The sequence below is a fragment of the Haliotis cracherodii genome, unplaced genomic scaffold (genome assembly GCF_022045235.1).
Source record: "Haliotis cracherodii isolate W230 unplaced genomic scaffold, xgHalCrac1.p SCAF_16, whole genome shotgun sequence".
In the NCBI taxonomy this organism is placed as follows: Eukaryota; Metazoa; Mollusca; class Gastropoda; order Lepetellida; family Haliotidae; genus Haliotis; species Haliotis cracherodii.
In genome coordinates this window covers 27,064,432-27,087,341 of record NW_027266271.1, presented here as the reverse complement: position 1 = coordinate 27,087,341, position 22,910 = coordinate 27,064,432, and the positions used below count along the sequence as shown (strand labels likewise).

The following is a 22,910-nucleotide window of genomic DNA, read 5'->3' as shown; positions in this document are numbered from 1 at the left end:
AACAAACAAACCAATTTTATTAAACTCGTGAATAGTTGTGGTATCTGACTCGCTTTCGCTCGTCAGATACCACAACTATTCACTCGTTTAATAGAATTGGTATTACACGGGAGCTCGTTTAGTATTATGTAAACTGTAGATATCGCTGCAATGAAATTGCATCACAATGGTTTGCAGACCATCGTGACGTCATTGTTACATGACGTCACAATCAAATGACATCACTAATGGCTCTGCTACTGAAGCTGCAAGCAGTACTTTTTAAACACTGCTTATTACTGTCAACAAACTGAAAAAGTTGGAAGAATGATGTTGGATGATAAATAAAATCTCACACTTGTTGACAAGTGGGGAAAAAACTCGACAAGCTTCAGAGTTTACCTACTTTTATCAACTCGTGTTGATATATTTGATATCAAAAGACACTCGGGTGAGATTCTCTCTCTCACAGAGCAAGACCTGTACGTGTGTCGCAATAAGTTACATAAGAAATAGCAACTGCAGTACGACGTTCTTGCGAAATATACACGCATATTCATGAATCACCGCCTCACTGACATTCGAAGTAGGCCGGTTCCCTTTACCTTGTTTACACAGTCCATGAACTGGTCTCGCTGTCTGAGGTAAAACGGCACTGCGTCAAAACTGCACGAAGCTGAAACGGTAATATATGTTGAATGTTTATTACGTGTGTTGTCTACGTTGAATGAATGTATGAACAGAAAGACATCTTTTGAATGTTGTTAAATAGGCAATAAAGCTTTCACAAATGGTAAACTAGTATTTGTTTTGCTCACACATATCCAAACATAAATAGATCTAGAGCCGTTTTAGCCAATGAAATATTTTATCCAAGTTGGTGCTGTTTTGACGCGGTTCCGTTTTAGCCGTCTGTCGTACGTTGAACGTTGTGCAAAAGAATATTTGTTTTGCTTTGACAGCCAGCAGTATTTAAAGGAAGTGACTTTGTGGGATTTTACTCGTCACATCAGCATGGAGATCCTGGGGCTAGTGTATGTCCCGCTGTATCTGCTGCTTGCTTTAGCGACAGCCGTCCTGTTATACATGTAAGTTGACAGTTGTTCATAATATCCATGTTCTGCGCTTTTTTCAGGTGTCCCAACTTGCCTCAGGTGTCTCAGGTGGACATTGACAATCTCACCTGAATGGGTTTTTTCCCCATCAGATCTATAACCAGTGTTATGAGTGTTTTCAGTGCAGTGCAGCTCTGTTGCGACATCTCTCAGTATATGTGATGTCATTGCTGTGTAATTGTCATGTTTGCTCCTCAACAAATGTTGGTATGGGTCCGGTGGAGTAGCCTTATCTGAATCAGTTGTTTGAGCGTTGGCTCATCATGTGGAAGGACCAGGATCGAATCCTTACATGATCCCCCATCGTGATACTCTGTAATTGCAGGTCACTATCGTGATCAGATGGTCAGGCTCACTGACATGGTTGATGCATGACATCGTATCCCGATTGTGTAGATCGATGCGCATGATGTCAATCACTGTATTGTCTGGTCCAGACATGATTATTTACAGACGGCCGTCATATTGCTAGAATATTGCCGAGTGTGGGGTTAAACCACAAATAAAACAAGAAAAAACAGTTCCACATGGAATTAGTTCCATCCAGAACAAATATTGACTGTGTACATGTACCGTGGAAACAGTTTGTCGTTCCATGGGAATAATTCCCCTCGAGACAAATAGTACAAAGGGACATTATCACTACAGGAACAGATACTGATTTGCCATGTTCACTTCCTGTATGTCTACCCACCACCTTTCATGGTGAACTTGGTGAGGGTATTTGAACATGTGTTGAAAGATATTCTGTACTGGCTAGGAACCATGCATGCAGTTATCACTGCATGAGGACCACTTATCACCAAGTCCTCGTTATAGCGCACACGTGTTTGCATCTCGTTTCACTTTTGCTCATTAGAAAGAGAATCATTTACCAAAAATTGAAAAACAAAAGTGACTCTTGTGAGGAAATATTAAAAAACACCATATGATCGCCTTGCTCTAATACAACTTAAGAATAGACACGCGGGAGGTGTCACGTGACTAATTCTTGCATGAACAAAAATCCAACAACATGATAATGCACATTCAGTTCTGTCGTTGTTTACTATCTGTCTGTTATTTCTTCCCCAAAATGCAATCCTAATATATTTGAGCTATTTTTACCAAAAGACCTTGTATATTTCGCGAAATCCATGGTCATAGTGTTAAGGTGATGTGTAAATCGAATTGGGAGAACATTCATTTACGTCAGTTTGCTGACAACATATTGATAAAAGCATTTCTTATTAATTGTAATGAATATGAAAATTGAGTGTGATACTAGAGAAAACAGAAAATTTAATTTGTCTAACTGAAGCGGTGTGCATGATCATGTGGCACTTGCTAACCTCGTAACAATAATGCAAAGGGAAATAATCAATAAATAATGTCCTTTGGAAGTTACGTCAGAGATGAAGCAGATTTTACTGGATTTATTTAAAATGGGTATTATGTGTTTGTAACTTTGACCTTGTAATTTAATGTTAAATGCAACATATATTTGTGCATCTCTCTAGGATGTAAATGAGTTCTACTACGAGAATTACATGTTGACATAGAATTGTCAAACAAAAGCAAATATGACTTTTAACGAGTCAAAGTGTGGCATTTATGATATATGTATCCATTCTCTGTCAATAAAAGTTCGTTCTGACCGTGGTTCCTGTTAATAACGGTGAGTTGTGCGATCTTCCGATCGCTTCACACACGATTTTGCCGAAATTAATAAAAACAATATTAAAAGGAATTTTGAATAAAATTAATGAAATAAGTTACAAACATAAGTCCAGATATACAAAGAATACTTTTTATAGCCAGACTGTAATTACATGATTAATTTGCGTACTTCAGTGTGGATTTGTTGACATGGTATTTCCGGCGTTTCGTGCTCACGGTAATGACTTTCCATGGGGGAAAAAAACATCCAAACTCATTAATTTGTGTATAATGCACACCCCCTTCTACAAAGCTGTGTTTTTTGGAGAAAAAAGTGTGCACTATACTCAAGAAAATACGGTAACATGGTTAATGAGTTTGGGTTTTATTCCGCTTTGAAGTAGTTATATCAAGTCCTGTCAGCATGGTCAGCAAAGTAGAGAAAATGCCTAAACTTATGAAAATGCCAAAAGAAAATGTTAAAGAACTTGACCACTTTGATGAAATCCAGAAGAATGGCATGGTGTTGTCAAACCAAGAAATATGATATGGTCCGAGAACAAAGGCTCGATAGTGAGATCTAAGTGATGTATAATTATAATCCCAATGAATCTGCATCTCTTTTCTTTGAGTGTGTTGTTTTTAAATGCTATTATTTGATGTAATATAATCTGTTTATCTTGAGAACAGATTCCTATGACAATATACATGTGATCGAATCCAAGCTTTATCCAGATTGTGATTGGTTTTTCTTCAACCTTGCTTCTGGGTTTCATCAAAGAGGTCAATGGCCAAGACGTCAATCACTTCAGAATTTGAAATGCTGTGATATAACTAACATACTATTCAAAGCGTCTTTGAACACAACTCATTCACTCACTCATCTCGAGAAAAGATTTGCTTTTGAATTGCTCCTTATATCATGTATATTCAAAATGGTGTCAAATGCTTAAGATATCGGCTATCAGATATAATTCTTTTATGGCGAAATTTATAAAAATATGGCATTGTGATACAGGGATCTGTATTGCAATACATAATGCGATATATTGGGAGCTATTTACATTTTTTAGGCCAAATTTGTGCAAAAGCACCGATTTTTGCATTGATGTCAAATTCAGCATGGTCAGTCGCCATTTTGTTATCAGGATGCAGGAGAGATAACTTGAGAGAAAAATCACTTTCGTATTTTGTATTTTCTCAGTCAATTTTGAAGGGAAACATCAGATGTGAATGAATTATTGTGTAGATTCTTGGTTTAATGATACAAGTAATAACGAAACATGTAACATATTTTGTACCGAATATGCTGGAACACACAAACAATACTGTAATATGTATCCTTTGAAGCGTATTGCAGTATATACTGTGACGTCCTATTATCTTGATCCGTGAAGATCCGGGTTAGAATACGTCTTCTGCGACCTATGCTTTTCTTGAGAGGCGACTATGCTTGTCTGAACAGGAGACTAACAGGAACAGGTGGTCAGACTCGCTGACTTGGTTGATGCATGTCATTGTATCCCAATTGCGTGGATCGATGCTCATCATGTCAGTTACTGAATTGTCTGGTCCAGACTCAATTATTCACAGACCACCGTCATATAGCTGAAATATTGCTGAGTGCGGCGTTGAACAACAAACTAACAAACAAACAAAGCATAACCGTGACATTTGTTTTACAGATATGCAACCTGGACCTACAGCTACTTCAGGGATCGGGGCATCACAGGACCACCACCTGCACCCCTTTTTGGACACACCACTGGCGTTGTAGGTTCACAAATAATAATTAATACCATTTAATTTCTTATGATATCAACTTGGATGATGCATGCTTGTGACAGACTGTTGATCAAGATAAACAATGTCTTTGAAATATTTACTGTGTACAAGATATATTGTCAACTAAATGACCAAACAAATGTTAGGTCAGATATTTCAGAAAATGATCATGATGATCTTGCATTTCAGAAATGACTTTCCATAGATGGTATTGAAATAAGCTTATATTGAACTCTCTGGTTCTCATGTAGCCAGTGATGTATATATGCCCTGTCTACAGTGTCCTGCATGTCTCGAATGTCTGATGTTTTTTGATCAGCTTCTCAATGTCCTCCGGATCGCCCACTTCATGTCTGGATAGCTGAAGTCAATGCCTTTAGGGAGGTGGAATTATGCAATGTTCATCACAAATTGTGTACTTACAAAAGACCGATTAACTATGTGCGCCGTGTATTTATTCAGAATGTCTGTAGTTATTGTATGTTGTGTGTAATATACATATTCGTGAGGCCTGCTGCAGTGAACAAAATAATTTTAAAACCCAACTAGACAATTGGGCAGGTGACCCGAAAGTGTTTTTCTATTCACTAAAGTTCGTTTCAAGGCGTCAATAGCGGTAATATGACCGTGGTTGTTGTAAATAACATTGAGTTGTGTGATCTTCTGATCACTTCACATACGATTTCGCCGAAATGAATTGAAACAATATTGAATGAAATGTTGAATAAAATTAATAAAATAGATTACCAATATAAGTCCAGAAATATTATGAGCTCTTTTTACAACCAGATAGTGTAATTACATGTGTACTTCAGTACGGATTTGTTGACATGGTAACTCCAGTGTTACGTGCTCAGAGTAATGTCTTTGTGTTGGAGAAAAAAAAATCTTCAACCCTGTGTATAAGACGACGCCCATCGGGTGGTCAGACTTGGTTGATGCTTGTCATCTTATCCCAATTGCATGGATCGATGTTCATGATGTCAATCAGTGATAGTCTTGTCCAGACTCCATCATTTACAGACAGCCGTCATATAGCTGGAATATTGCTGAGTGTGGCATTAAACAACATTGATTTGTGCTTCATCTGTTATAAAAATCTCTTCAGAAACCATTGACTGGACCACTGAAGCTGGAACTTCATGTACTTGTTGCCAGCAATTATGACAGCTCAATCCAAGTTGCCACCACATCAACTATATTGAAAACCTATTAAAAGCCATTTAAGTTTCTCAGCCAAGTCAAATTTGGGAGTTAGTAGTAGGACTTAACATGTAGTTTAACCAGAAACTTTTGAGAATTTTTCATACACATTTGGCCATCAGTATTTAGCATATCAAATGTGTATGTAGAACTTAACGTATTCTGACTTTAAATCAAGGGAGACAAATCTGTGTGTCATATTTGTAAAGAAACTAGCAGACGGCAAACAAGACCATTGTGGAAATGGCAGCTTTGGAAAAAAGAAAGATTATTTGTGAATTATACAATCAAGGAATCAGATCAGCACAGGTCATTACAGAGAGAACAGACATTCCACTATCAGTTTAGGCCATAGAAATTGGCTGTTTGTGACAGAAGGCGACTTGATATGCTGTCGTCTAAAAACAGACACATTAGCATAGAAATATTTGGCATAAAATGATTTATAGAGGAACAGTTCATGTTTCTAAGAAGACAAAAAGAACATGTTTGCATGCAATGGATTGTCAGAAATCGCGAGGAATTCCTTCACCACTCCTAAAAGCTGAACAGCAAGAGCGACGTTTGAACTGGTGTTTGGAGCATAGAAATTTCAATTGGGACAGTGTGATGTTCTCAGATGAAAGTTTTCCAAACTGCATAAAAATTAGGGCCAAAGGTACAGAAAAACCATTTATTTTTAAAGAACACAAAGGCTTAGAAAGCTGAACCTTTGTTTGCAAGAATCCATGATTCATGTTGACATGAAGTCACTTTATGTTTATCAATTGTTCCTCATTATCATGCAGAAATGTTTCAGCGATGTTGACATTGTAAACCGTTGACTACATATCCAGGTGAGATACAATGCTGTGGGGCTAATATTTTAGGAGAGGTGACAACAAAATGAAATGCTCAAGAAACATATTTTGCTTTCTATTTTAACAGAGTTTCTTCCACAAACTCAAAGAATGGAAACGACAATATGGAGATGTATATGGGTAGGTGCATCTCGTACACATCAAGATTGGACATGTATCTTCATGCTCTGAGTGGCAGCACCCTGTCCTTGATAGTCATATAAGTCAGAGTCGGAATTGGTGACCAAAGTAAATTATCAACTCAACGATGAACATTATATAGGCAAGTGAATGGGATGTAATGCTAGTTTCATGTGGGAGGAAAGCCGAATTGATGCAGGTCTTAGATGTTTATCATTTAGGTAAAACCTGTAATCACAGTACTGGTGCAGACAAATCAGGGATCATAATCTGTCTGAATCTGGGATTCAAACTAACCATCGAGAGATCATGGCAGAAAGAAAAATAAAATTGTCACAATAATAACAACTGTCAGTTTTGAAGTCTTTGTTTAAAAGCAGGACATCTTGTACCCAACATTGTTGTGTTGGATGCAATGTTCTTTTGTCATATACAATGATTTTTCATGTATTTTGTTGTTTCTTGACTATAGGGTATTCATTGGAAGAAAGCCAGCCCTTGTTATATCCGATCTGGACATTCTGAAGGAGGTGTTTGTCAAGAGCTTCAGTACTTTCAGGAACCGGATTGTAAGCAATGTATTCATTTAGCTCATTAATCATATTGTTTCAAAGAACATAACACTATAATGCATAAACATTGAAGAATTGCTCTTATTCCGATGGCTTGTATTGAGTAACTGAAATTATGCTAAATGCGATATTAAAACCACTCATACATATTACATTTAAGTGTTACAAATCCAATGTTAAAGTTTCTGTACCTATATTTCCAGAAATTCTTACTCATTCCCTACCCACTGAGTGTGAGTATATTTTTCCTGGAAGATGCCCCCTGGAAGAGGGTGAGAAGCATTATCTCACCCAGTTTCAGCGGCGGCAAACTGAGACGGGTGAGTCACTCTCATTGTCTTTGTTGGGTATATATTAGGGCTGGGACGGGTAACTTGGGTTCTCGGGTGGGGTGGGTACTGAGTAGAACCCGGGTACCAACAGGACTACCCGGACCCGTGGTTAGTCACATGATTTATTGTTTCATGACAAAATTTCGCTATATAACTACATAGTTACACTCCAATTTTAAGTCTCTAATGTTCGCATTTCTTCATGACTATGAACACGTTAATTCTAACCTATATATGTTTGAACAAAACTAAAACTTCAGTCAACTTCAGTATATGCATGACCACATCGTTTTATACGTGTATCGAAATACATTCTGCCAGGGCTACTGTCAAACTATTCCCAATCCCCATTTTGTACCTATCTCTTGACACCAACAGCGGGTACACGGGTAGGGTCGGGTAATAGGGGGCTGGGTACCCGGGTAGTAAATTTGGATTCCTCCCAGCCCTAGTATATATCCCACGTAGAGAGGTTCGAATACCAGTAGGTCCCCAGCAATCTGCATGTATGCTTATAGTTGCTGATACATGTATGTTCAATCACTGGCTTGTCTGGTCCAGACTTTAAAGTTTATCAGGCTGCCGTTAAACAGCTGGAACATTGCTGTGGATTGCATGCAAACTCCTATTGCCATCATTACCATAACACAAGATGCGCAATAAAGCAGTGCTGATGTAAAGGGAAGTAACTCTATACTATATTGGATCCCATTGTTTTTAAGTATTGGGATTTTATATTCTTTTGAAAATGGAAATAAAAACGAAATGTTCGGCAGACTTTATGATGATATGGGCTGTGTCTGAGAACCAAGATTATTTTTTTTAGCCATACATGCACATCTGACTTTGTAGAAGTAGACATATAAAGAAACGATGAGAAATTTGATATTTTGAAAAGAAACTTGGAGCAGGTGATCAAGGGATTTACCGGATGACTCATAATCATGTATCTTTTACTCATAAAAATTGAAATGGGACTAAAAAACAATTCAGAGTGCATCCACTGGGACAATTTGTATGCAAGTTTAGAAATGAATGCTGTTATTTCATGATTTGGTACCACTTTAAATTAATTTCTGTAGAAATCTTTTAAATTATACCATACAGAGTCGAATGCTTCACGACCTTCCAGTGCTAGCACTTGTAGATTTATATCATTTGGGTAACTCGGTATCCATTTTTAACTAACAGTCTCTGAGCATGTACGCTTTTCTGGGACCTTCGTTTTTTTTAACTAGGGACCCATACAAGAAAAGGCTTTGAGTCCCATTGACCTCCAAAATAAATAATTCATATTAATCTCTGCAATGAATATAGTTTTCATGCATGTTGTTAGGTATCTAAGGCAACTGCTCATTTTACTGAGACAAATATAGCAGGATACTACTCAAAAGAAGTTGAGGAAAACCGGATTCGTTCATGAAGGAATCGGCTGTCCTTAACTTCTTTGGTGTAGTATACTGTAAATCTTGAAATTAACGAGAGCGTGAATTGAATGTGAAAAATGCGAGAGGTCTTTTGCTTTGCTGGTTTATATCAACAATAAGACATTTTGGATAGCAGAAATACCAACTTAGATATACGCTGAAAACAAACAACTTTGTATTCCACATCACTATTTATTGAGCAGCATTCATATTGAGTCGCATTTTTGGCTAGGGACCAGCGGTCACATTCTTTTGGAGACGCATTAATTTCATGATTTACAGTATATAGTGTTGTACAGGAATGAGTTTTTGCATCTGTTCCAAGATGTGTGCTGCCATCAACGACTGTGGAAAGACTCTGTCCAATAACTTCTCTAAAACCTATGGGGAAAAGGAAGGGGTGGATGTGAAGGAGTAAGTATGGTAGTAAACATTTCAGTTTATCATATGGCTTGAAATGGATCCTTTAATTTTTAAGAACTTTATATACACGATGACATAAGTGTTTTATTTATTTCAAGATTTTGTATTCATGGCATTAGAGATTAATCTAGCTATACAGCAGCACTGTTAGATGTGCATATGTTTTTTGCGAAATTACATTCTACCTATAATTGAACTCTCTTGCAAATCCTGGGGATTTGACACGAATGTAGAGGAACGTTGTTTTTATATTAATACTTGTGTCTTGGTATAACGTGGAGGACACATTGTTTGTAACTACGACTCCCAGTGTTCTCTATGTCAATGAAGGCGTGACTAGGGTTTTACGTAGCTTTTAGCAGTTTCCTAGTGGTGTCAGGGCAGACAATCCAAGAATGGACATCATACCTTGTACCCATTGTGGAACCCATCTTTGTTTTTTTTTAATTAGGCCTGACAAAATAATAAGAATGAAAAAGTAATTTGTTCAGAAAATCCTGGGCATGCTGTATGTCATATATATGTTAGAAAAAGCAAAATCCTTTCAGAGAGCAAACATTGTTTGTCTTGTATCTATTCCCAACTGCTCGATCGTGTGTTATCAGAAGTATTCATCAGCGACAACTAATACCTTACAAGATTTGGGGCAGAATAGATCATCAGTGATATGCCTGACCCAGATTATTTACAGGCCACCGACCTAAAACTGAAACATCATTGACTGTGGGGTGAATAAGTCTGACCAAAAAAACCTCCAAGTTGTTGTCGCCATGTCAGAAAGCCACTAGTATTGTGTCCCTTTTAGGAGTAGGTGCATGAAATGGAAATACATTACAAAGCATAATCTTTGATAAATCTCTTTCAGATACTTTGGAGCTTACACTATGGATGTCATTTCTCAAACTGTCTTTGGTATAAAGATCGATTCTCAAAATGATTTGAACCACCCTTTTGTCACTCATGCTAAGGCGATATTTTCACTATCAAAAGCAAGAAGGATGTTGCCCATACTAGCAGGTATGTTGCATGCTTCTTTCTACAGCCTTACCTATGAATTCTACGCTGAATGGATTTGTTAGTCTGATTTGGTTTGATTTTCAGGCAATATGCTGACACTGAAAAGAAACTATACCACACTATATATCAAGCTTAAAGGAGATGGAGTCTAAATGTGGGATTAAATCATTTACAGAGCATGCTAGAGCAAGTATCTTGAAAAAAAACATTCTAATGTCAATATAAGTAGGCAAAATATGTTAAAAACCTATCCGTATTCCTGAAATTCCCGAGAGTTGATGAGCAGAGTTGGCATCATGTGACCTGACGTCATAGTGAAGAGATTACTTGACGACGATCACTGTTTCTGTATAATAGTGTTCAGTTACTGACTCACTTGTGTATATACGAACTTGTTCTCGTCGCTGTATGGCTGAAATAATGCTGATGCGACATTAAATTAAACTCATTCACTCACTCTCTCACTAGCGTTCACCATGGCATATTGTTGACATATAAGTCACTCTGGTGTGATGGAATTAAAATGATCACAGTCAGTTTCACACATGTACCACATTGACTTCAAGATACACCCACACACAACGTCTTGTATTTGGTTTCATTCTTCCATGAGTGCATGTATTAAGTCATGGCTATTTCTGGAGGGCTGGATCTTGTTCTAATCTCACCATTAGAGGTCGTTCAATTGGTCACGATTCAAGAGAGTGAGCTGACCAAGGTAAAACGCTGACCCCAATCATTAATCGTCATCTCTGAGTGGTAGGTCTCTTTGCCGTGATATAAATAGTTATTATTGAAACCCAGCTAACTTTCCTCTTGTGCAGGTTTGGTTCCTCCACTTGAACAGATCCTATTGAAGATGGGAATAGGACTATTTCCACAAAACGTTATCAACTTTTTTCAAACGACTGTCACCGAAATTATGAAACAGCGACAGAATGACACAAAGGAACAGCAGGAGGTTAGATATCCCTGTTGAATGATGTGCAAACCTTTGTAAGAATCAGCTAAGAGGATTCATTCAGTTTGCACTTCAGTTTTTCGATTCATACCTCAATGAACCTAAAAAAATCCTCAGTCAATCTGTACAATTAAATTTGACAACGAAAACATGTGTTTTCTACAAAAGTTGGACCAACAACAGTTTTATATATGAAAGCAGACAAAAATGACGAGATTGATAAACATTCCAGGAATATATACTGTGGTGTGACATGAATCAGGTGATTGTTTAATTTATGCACATAACTTGACACGCCCACGAAGTCAGTAGCCAATCAATGGAGAGTATGATCAAAAGTTCATAGGACCTGTCCATCAAGGGATGAGGCGAGAAGAACAGCAACACTCAGACTGTAACAAACCGGAACAAATTTGTCTGGGAGAAGGTGGCTGTTTCCTCTTTGAACATTTCTGTTTTTGTTATTATTTGTTGAAAATTATACCAGTAAACTTCTTTCGTTAATAGCAGAGAAATGACTTTCTGCAACTCTTGATGGATGCTGAGATTGAGGACGATGCTGATGAAAATATTGACACAGCCGGTGGTCAGATCTCGGAGAAACATACAGTGAGACGTGAGTACAGACACTCTCATGAATGAGTTGAGCACTTTGAACAGTAGGTCAGTCATGTGGCTGGTAGTGACTTGGTTGATTAGGTGCCATCTTACACCAATGGCATGGGACGTCACTCATGACATCAATCACTGGTTTGGTTGATCCAGATTATTCACTGGCTGCCGTCAAGATTATTTCTGGAATGCAGCCCAGTGTGGTTTTGGACAACAAATACTTATATAACATAACTTTGTTTCTGTATTCTATTATGAGATAGCTACATAATAAAGAACAATGAACAACAAAGCATGGTTTATTTCACGATAAAACATTTAATTTCTGTCATTTCTGGAGATTCTAAAATGTGCTAGCAACTTGATGACGTCGTAAATTGGACGATATTATTTTTGAGAGGGAGGTGTCCAGTGAATTGTTCCCCGTAGACGTAGCTTGGCAATGTAGATTAATGCAATGGTCGAACAATCACATCCAAAAGTGGGAGAGATATTACAATCGGTATTAGGAGAAAACGTACAGATAATCAATGTGCAAATCATGAGAATATGCGAGAAAGACACACACACAAACCCACCCACCCACCTCCTGTTCATGAAATGGTCCTTCATTGCCAGGGTCAGATTCTATTCAGGGAGTCATCATTATTTAAATACAGGTAAATGTTTTTGAAGCTTGTACATTTTATTAACATCATTAAAGAGGTTATACGTTATATTGATATCTCTTTATTTGTGCCCCTCATGGTTTATTCTCCCTGCAGTGGAGTAGTATGCAATATACTACTCCTACTTGTCGTTTATTTTTTAAGTAAAAAATGACTTTTACAGGTCTAACAACAGATGAAATAGTTGGCCAAGGGATAATTTTCTTCATTGCTGGCTACGAAACAACTGCGTCGACACTGGCCTTTGTATCACACAGTCTTGCCATGAACCCAGATGTACAGGAGAAGGCGTATAAAGAAATCAAAGCAATGCTTGGAAATGTCAGTAGAAATACTGGGGTGCATTGTTGTAATCATTTTAGTGGCCGTGTCCTCGTACGCTGATGGCGTGGATTGCTGCTCACAATACCGATAACTGAATTGTTTGGTCCCGACTTGTGTTCAGGCAGCCATTGTATACATGGAATATTGCAGAGTGCAGCGTTAACAACAAACAAACTTATTATGTACTCACCACCAAAAGAAACGTGAACCACAGAAATATATAGAGAGGTTTGTACGTTAAGAAGAGATGTTTCCAATGCGTACCACTCAATGACAAGACTAACAATCAAGTGTTATCACATTGTCTTTATTCTTATCACAATATGTTGCACGTGATTTCCAAACTTTCCAACACGCTAATCCTGCACACTTATCCTGCATCTCGGGTCATGTATCGATGACATCGCATGTGATGCATTCATGAGCATCGGTTCACACAACATATCAGTATGTTCGTTTGTGCAGGGAACCAATCTAATATCTCATGAATATGAGTAATTCTTCATATAATTACCAACGTGTGGTATTTGTGTTTCTTTTGGCGGTGTGTATGTACTATGAGGCACACATGCGTGCCTGAGTGATTAACACAAAGCAGTCTATTGTCATTGTATGATAAGAAGGCAATTGTAAATGAGGCGACTATGCTTGTTGTAAAAGGCGACTAGGATCGGGTGGTCAGGCTCGCTGACTTGGTTGATGCATGTTATTGTATCCCAGTTGTGTAGATCGATGCGACTAATATCAATCACTGGATTGTTTTATCCAGACTAGATAATTCACAGACAGTGCTGGGTTAAACAACAAACAAACAAACAAATGAACCAATTGTGTGTCATCCACTAATTTCTATCATTGCTAAAAAGACCTGACATCCAAATCCCAAGTTCCAAATCCCATTTCTGTGGTATTGTTTTAATAGTTCAATAACTCCTCTTGTATACAGACAGACAGATTAGACAGGAATACTCTCATCCAGTCAGACAGATCACTCTTGTTGGACTTGCTTTAACAATCCGTTGATTTGTTTTTTCGAATTTGTGGGGGCTTGGGGAATTTATCATCTTCTGATGAGAAAAAGAACAGGTTATATACCTGTCATAAGTCAACGTTGTAGTATGGGGTGTACGATCGTTTTGTCTGAGATTGTTTTGTGGAACCATGAGGCAAGATGACCAGTATATTTATTCAGGAACAGACATCTTTGTGTTAAAATAAGTTCTGCTTGCAGCACTCGATACAGCTACATCAGTCAGTCAGTAGTAGACATTGTCCTTATTCTTTTCCCCAGGAGGAACCCAACTATGACAACATAGGGAAACTGAAGTATCTGGACAACGTCATCACAGAGACGCTCAGGCTCTACCCCCCAGGTCTTGTGTAAGATTACAGTGATAGTAAGATTGTGTCGTAAGACATGACTAACCTGCTCATGCTATTAACCCCAGGTCTTGTGTAAGATTACAGTGATAGTAAGATTGTGTCATAAGACATGACTAACCTGGTTTGTACATGCGTGGTCCATGTCCATGTTACTGATGTTTCTGGTCAACCGGTGAACCTCCATCATTCTAGTTGCTGCATCTTTAAAAGGAGTTAGCAGGAGGCAGGATAGGGGTGCATTAAAGCTTTTATAAAAAGATTTTTACCCCTCAAAAGTAGTAATTTCCTAAGCATCAAACAGAGTGTTGCTGACATCCATATGAAATTAATACCAAAAATGAAAAAGTAATTTCTGCATCCATACAAAATTAATACCAAAAATGAATTGATAATTTCTGCACAATTTCATATGTTATGCGAAATACGTTGGTCAAGTGACTACAGGGTATTTCTGGTTCTGGTACAATTTTGTGTATTACATGACAAAGTCAAAGCCATATGTTTAGGAATTTGTTGGCAAAGGAAACAATGGCGCCTGATAAAATAGTCACAGTCTAATGTTCTCCATCTATGATCTGTACCACTACTGCACATACTTGAAAAATCTTGTAAAAACACTCGTCCGATAACAATAACTTGAGTAATGGACATATTATTTGTCATGTTGAACAACTTTGAGGGCATATGTACAAGAGGCAGTTTACATCCATAGTCACACTTGATTCTGTGTTTCAGGTTAAGTCGCAGAGCTTCAGATACTATTCAGATCAAAGACTTAACAATCACTGAGGGACAAATTGTCTTTGTCCCAGTGTTTGCTATGCAAAGAGACCCCCAGCTCTTCAAGGATCCAGATTCCTTCAAACCAGAAAGGTAACTCTATCCACCAGATGTATCTGATGATATTGTTGCAGTGACTCTATGATAATAATAATAATGATGATGATGATGATGATGATGAAGAGGCATGCTCAAAGCGCTATTATTACCTGGATCAGTGTACACTCAAGAATCATTCTCATCTCCCTGGGGAGTATACAACCCAAGCTGCAAGTTAGGCACTAGGTTAACAACCACATTGCCCTCTCATCCTACTGGGTACCCATTCACTGCTGGGTGAACAGAGGCACATTTCGGACAAGGTCACATGCACATGAGTTACTTGTGCTTCTCAATTCTCCAGGTTAAGCGAACAAGCAGCTGCTCACTCCCCCTCCCACTAGCAGTGGGACATGACATACACGCACATGCGCCCTGACACACACATGCGCCCTGACACACACATGCACCCTGACACACACATGCGCCCTGACACACACATGCACCCTGACACACACATGCACACTGACACACACATGCACCATGACACACACATGCACACTGACACACACATGCACACTGACACACACATGCACCCTGCCACACACATGCACCCTGACACACATGCACCCTGACACACACATGCACACTGACACACACATGCACACTGACACACACATGCACACTGACACACACATGCACCCTGACACACACATGCACACTGACACACACATGCACACTGACACACATGCACCCTAACACACACATTCACACTGACACACGCATGCACACTGACACACACATGCACACTGACACACACATGCACACTGACACACATGCACCCTGACACACACATGCACCCTGACACACACATGCACACGGACACACACATGCACCCTGACACACACATGCACACTGACACACACACACAAACTATTAACAACCACATTGCCCTCTCATCCTACTGGGTGCCCATTCACTGCTGGGTGAACAGAGGCACATTTCGGACAAGGTCACATGCACATGAGTTACTTGTGCTTCTCAATTCTCCAGGTTAAGCGAACAAGCAGCTGCTCACTCCCCCTCCCACTAGCAGTGGGACATGACATACACGCACATGCACCCTGACACACACATGCGCCCTGACACACACATGCACCCTGACACACACATGCACACTGATACACACATGCACACTGACACACACATGCATGCACCCTGACACACACATGCACACTGCCACACACATGCACCCTGACACACACATGCACACTGCCACACACATGCACACTGACACACACATGCACACGGACACACACATGCACCCTGACACACACATGCACACTGACACACACATGCACACTGACACACACATGCGCCCTGACACACACATGCACCCTGACACACACATGCATGCACCCTGACACACACATGCACACTGACACACACATGCACCCTGACACACACATGCACACTGACACACACATGCACCCTGACACACACATGCACCCTGACACACACATGCACCCTGACACACACATGCACACTGACACACACATGCACCATGACACACACATGCACACTGACACACACATGCACACTGACACACACATGCACACTGACACACACATGCACACTGACACACACATGCACCCTGACACACACATGCACCCTGACACACACATGCACCCTGACACACACATGCACACTGACACACACATGCACCCTGACACACACATGCACCCTGACACACACATTCACACTGACACACGCATGCACACTGACACACACATGCACACTGACACACACATGCACACTGACACACATGCACCCTGACACACACATGCACCCTGACACACACATGCACCCTGACACACACATGCACACTGACACACACATGCACACTGACACACACATGCACACTGACACACACATGCATGCACCCTGACACACACATGCACACTGCCACACACATGCACCCTGACACACACATGCACACGGACACACACATGCACACGGACACACACATGCACACGGACACACACATGCACCCTGACACACACATGCACACTGAAACACACATGCACACTGACACACACATGCACACGGACACACACTTGCACCCTGACACACACATTCACACTGACACACGCATGCACACTGACACACACATGCACACTGACACACACATGCACACTGACACACATGCACCCTGACACACACATGCACCCTGACACACACATGCACACTGACACACACATGCACACTGACACACACATGCACACTGACACACACATGCATGCACCCTGACACACACATGCACACTGCCACACACATGCACCCTGACACACACATGCACACGGACACACACATGCACACGGACACACACATGCACACGGACACACACATGCACCCTGACACACACATGCACACTGAAACACACATGCACACTGACACACACATGCACACTGACACACACATGCACACTGACACACACATGCACACTGACACACACATGCACACGGACACACACATGCACACGGACACACACATGCACACGGACACACACATGCACCCTGACACACACATGCACACTGACACACACATGCACACTGACACACACACACAAACCATTCACAGTTTGTGTCAGTATCCAATCATTATGAAAACAGATCCCCCTTTCAGATCCTCAGTATGCTTTGTTTCTATTCAGGCTGCAAACACTTATAACCTAAGTTCACATGATGTTAGCCAAGGGATGAGGTGAGGTGAAATGGCGTCCAAGTTTATTGCACTTATATAGCGACGTGCATGCACGTCTGTGTTTGGCTGCTTGTACTAGTCCAGGCTGATGACGATTTATAGTGCAAGCACACTCAGATACCATGCCACGGTTTAACATGTATACACAGTATACTGACTCCGAGCCGACCAGTCCTTGTTTTAGCCCCTTAATGCCGAGCGCCAGACAGGGTAACAACAAGTATCATCTTTTAACGTCGTTTAGCATGACGTGGCCAGGGATCGAACCCAGGACCTTCCGCTCTCCGGGCTGATGCTCTACCATGAGACCTTTGTTAGCAAAGGGACTGTCATTGAAATAAAGATAAAGTTTTTTTTTCTATTTCATGATTTTATGAATATAGTTGACTGATGGTCTCAGATATTATTTCTCATAAATTAATTTTCAGACATGATGAAAAGTCCAATCCACTGTCCTTCCTGGCTTTCGGCTATGGTCCCAGAATGTGTATTGGGATGCGGCTAGCGCTGGTGGAGGCAAAGATTGCCCTAATTCATCTTCTGAGAACTACAAAGCTGGAACCTATGCCAGACACACAGGTATGATTCCTCATTGTCATTGTAACCTCAGTCATCTTCATCCTCCCGGTTCACCCTGATTTTGTGTCTAGGTTTGTCAGCATAATACCCATGCTTGTGGGCCAGTGTAAACGTCAGTGACCTGCATCACTTCAGGCTTTCCTCCCATTTCAAGCTGACACGTCGTGGTACAACTAGAACACTGTTCGAAAGAAGTAAACCCATCTCTATAACTATATTTCACTGAATTGTGAAATTTCTAATGATATTTTCTGATATTTGCTCCAGACTTGGGACTGAATATCAGCCTCTTAGCAGGCATAGAAAGAACCCTGCCTGACTTTTGTGAAACATCCAATTTGTAGGGTTTAATTTAAAGGGAAGATGCAGTAATGCTGTTGTCAACTGTGAGGGCGTAACTGATTGTCTGGTCCTGACTCGATTATTTACAGACCGCCATTCTATAGCTGGAATATTGGAGAGCAGCGTTAAAAGGCAAATAAACGAACAAACAAACAGATTATATGAGTATCTGCCAAAAGTGATATTGAGCAGCAAGTCTTTCCTGCACATCCATGTTCTTATCTAAAGCCATTTGTATGTTTTTCGCTCACCTTTTGTAAGTAAGGTGATCCTAGTCCCTTGCGTTTAAAGTTTCTATTAGGGTTTGAACAATACGCTGCCAGAAGACCCAACTGGTGCAATACGTAACACGGCGCGATTTCGGGTTTGTTTTCTCCAGTGCACTTGGTACAGGCTGCAGTAAACGACTGTCAACACAACACATAGACTGGGTGCACCACATACTTTATTGAGGGGTGTTGGGTAGCCTAGTGGTTAAAGTGTTTGCTTGTCAGGCTGAAGACCTGGGTTCGGTTCCTGACATGGGTACAATGTTTGTAACCCATTTCTGGTGTCCCCTGCTGTGATATTGCTGGAACATTGTTAAAAGAGCCATAAAATCGCACTCACTCACTCACTCACTTACATACGTTACTGGAAAATTCAGACAAATCGACCTGAACTGAGGCAATGTTAGTTAACTCATTATACTACATATTGAGTGAGTGAGTGAGTTGGGTTTAACACCGTTTTAACAGTATTCCAGTTATATCACGGTGTGTCAGCTTAATGTGGGAGGAAAGCCCGAAGTTATGCAGGTCTCAGACGTTTACCACTTCGGTGAAACCCACGAGCACGGGTATGGTACTGACAAACCTAGAAACATAATCGGGGCGAACTGTGATTTTAACCCACAATCATAGGTTTCTGGCGTGCCCAAGGGACGCAACTCTGCACAGCGAATCACGGCGCCTTAGACGACTGGGCCACCCGTGCCCTCACATATTGTACAATTGCACTTCAACATTACTGTAATATATGATCATAATCACCTCATAATGATAATCATGCTACAATTAAAACATATATTTGGCATAACATACAGTACATGAACACAACTGCTTCATTATATAGTAGCCAATATCATCCCTCACTTCATGCAGATTGAAAATTGTACGTCTTAACTTTTATTCTTCGTGTAGCTAAAACCTGAGGATGTCTGTGACAACGTCCCACTACGTGATGGATGTTCTGAGTTAGATCTAGGTTTCTACATTGTCTGTTGCATATCGGTATAAGTATGATCAGCTGATTTTGTCATGTTTTGACATGTCAACTTTGATCACCTTGGGCACTGTGTCCCATTTCACGTTTTTCTAATGGAAAAAGGAAGACAGTATCAACTGTTTTCTTTCGACAACTTTAAATTATAGTGCTCTAATATTGTATGATCTTCTGTCTAATGTATTTACGGTGGAAACTATCAAGAAACTCTTTATATGCAGACTGCAGCTTTGTTCTGTAGCCTCTGGAAACTTGACTACATGTTTTTTAGGCTTTCTTTTTCTAGCTTAGAGAGGAAACCGTGTAATATGATTTGTCATCATTTTCCATTTTTCTTAGGGGAATTAATGTGTGTGTAAATTAATGACGAAGAGGGATTTGATTAACTAACAGGTATACAGCGAAGATTGGCATTCGGTAGTGTACATAAACAGGTTGTTAGCATAACTGCATGCGAAATTAATGCAATTATATTTCAATTTGTTTAGATTTTGTAGACATGGTGTAAATATGATAAATTTGAAGCAACTGGTATTAGCCTGTGTGTGGAGTAGTTACCGACTGCACTCAGTGCTGTCTGCTTATAAACTTCGGCTGTCCAAGCTGATTTTAACCTTCACCAGTACAGCCTTGTCAATGGAAAATCACATCCTGTGTAATATACAATTAATATTTGTTTGCATTTGCTTTAGACAAATATGTTATTATTTCCTAAACTGTTCAAAGAATCATGTTATTTTTTATCAACATTGACATTTAATGGACATTCAGTATCTGAAAGTTTTGTTGGAGGATTTTAACATAAGCCTACCCTGGTGGTATTAACATTGTAATGCAAAGTCCTCTCCGGACTATTATGACACATGACCTTAATGAAAGTATGTTGTTCCAGGTGTATAATATGTTCTGTCAGAAGGGTCAGCTACACAACCAGTACATCGACGAAGGGACATCAGTCCCTGTTGTTGTACAGCAGACTTTCAGACAGACATGTGGTGACATGTCTTTGGGGACATTCCACATTCACTCTGAAGGAATAAATCATATAACTATTCAACAGTCTTCAAGCGTGTGGAGATGGTCATGAATATGCATGAGGGCGTCTATTTTTAGATACGGACTCCTGTGCTTCAAGCCAGGTGGGCTGGTGGGGTAGCCTGGTGGTTAATGCGTTTGCTGGTTATGTCCAGGGCCCGGGTTCGATTCCCCACATGGGTACAATGTGTGAGGCCCATTTCTGATGTCTCTTGCTGTGATATTGCTGGAATATTGCTAATAAAGAGGCATAAAACCAAACACTCACTCACTCACTCACTCACTCACTCACTCACTCACTAACTCACCCACCCACTCACTCACTCACTCACTGAAGAGGCCATAACTGCACCAGCATCAAGACTGTCCTGTTCGTATCATCATGTTTTCTGATACGCCCCCAGGGCACAGTCCTAACGGTGGAGATGAATAGCAGCTTTTGTCAATGACATTCAGCATAATACACTCACTACTTTCATACTGTTGTTTGTTTACAGGAAGTATTGACGTTTAAGGTGGCCAACGTTCTTCAAACAGAAAAGGACATCAGACTGAAATTATCTTCCAGATGCTGACCAAGGTGAAGAGGCACTAGCAGCTCATGTAATGATAATATCAAGGGAAAAAGCCTATTGGATAACTTACAAAACTGTATCTCTATGAAGAGTCCATGTTTGTTTGTTGAAGAGTCCATGTTTGTTTATTGTTTAAAGCCACACTAAGCAATATTACAGCTATTTGATGGTGGTCTGTAAATAATTGAGTCTGGATCAAACAATCCAGTGATTAACATCATGAGCATCGATCTGTGGAATAGTGAGACGATGACATGTATCAACAAAGTCAGCAGCATGTCAACCTGATCCTGTTAGTCACATCTTAGCGACAAGCATAGTCGCCTTTTACAACAAGCATGGGTTGCTGAAGGCCAATTCTACCCCAGATCTTGAACAATTCTTCGTCATACAGAAGTGTTAAATCAGTACATTATCTATTACTCAATGTTTTTCAATGGTTTTCAAGTTGGGAAATGTCTACTGTCTGTGATTTGACACAATCATGTTTCTATCATGTTTCTATCATGCTGTAATGTGCTCCCTTGAAACTATAAGTTAAAGCAGGAATCTATACGCCAAACAATTCAGTGTGAAACCAACAAACAACAAAGAAATGTATTACAACTAACAATTGTATTATAAAAGTAAGTAGGTTTACAAATCAATGCAAATTACTGCATAGTAATTACAATGGCAGTACACAATAGAGTTGAAGTACAAAATTCAGTGGCAATACAATTACAATTGCAGTATAGCATATGATAGCAGTGGTAAAAGCAATAAAGTCTAATAATATTCACCTAGCAGCAACAGTGGTCAAAGCTTCCAAAATAGGCCTAGGCTGGATATCCAGGGTGAAAATGTGATCTTCACACAACCACTGGTCTTGATGTAATGTCAGATGAGAGAGGGATGTGCTTGCCCACTTATTTAGTCCAAAAACCATCTGGAAACTTCCATACAATGCTGGATTTGTCTATAGCTGTTCTAGCAGATTCCAGGTTACATTTGACTCCCAAACGCACAGAAAATTAGACACCACTGCTTATATTTTATAGCAATACATTCCTGACAACTAATGATTGTTAAAACATAGAAACAATGTAATACAATAACAACATTGTTTAACAATA

General features: G+C 39.9%; 1 protein-coding gene across 1 annotated transcript; it reads left to right on the top strand.

Moving 5' to 3' along the window:
- The first annotated feature begins 902 nt into the window (after positions 1-902).
- Positions 903-21,850, top strand: LOC139464040 (cytochrome P450 3A29-like). The gene is made up of 14 exons (XM_071245556.1): positions 903-1,067; positions 4,418-4,505; positions 6,648-6,700; positions 7,173-7,269; positions 7,476-7,592; positions 9,357-9,445; positions 10,320-10,471; positions 11,296-11,432; positions 11,940-12,048; positions 12,876-13,033; positions 14,328-14,416; positions 15,155-15,292; positions 18,430-18,580; positions 21,718-21,850. Exons 1-14 carry the CDS (start codon positions 994-996, stop codon positions 21,793-21,795), a joined length of 1,530 nt encoding a protein of 509 aa, XP_071101657.1. The 5' UTR covers positions 903-993; the 3' UTR covers positions 21,796-21,850.
- The last annotated feature ends 1,060 nt before the right edge of the window (positions 21,851-22,910 follow it).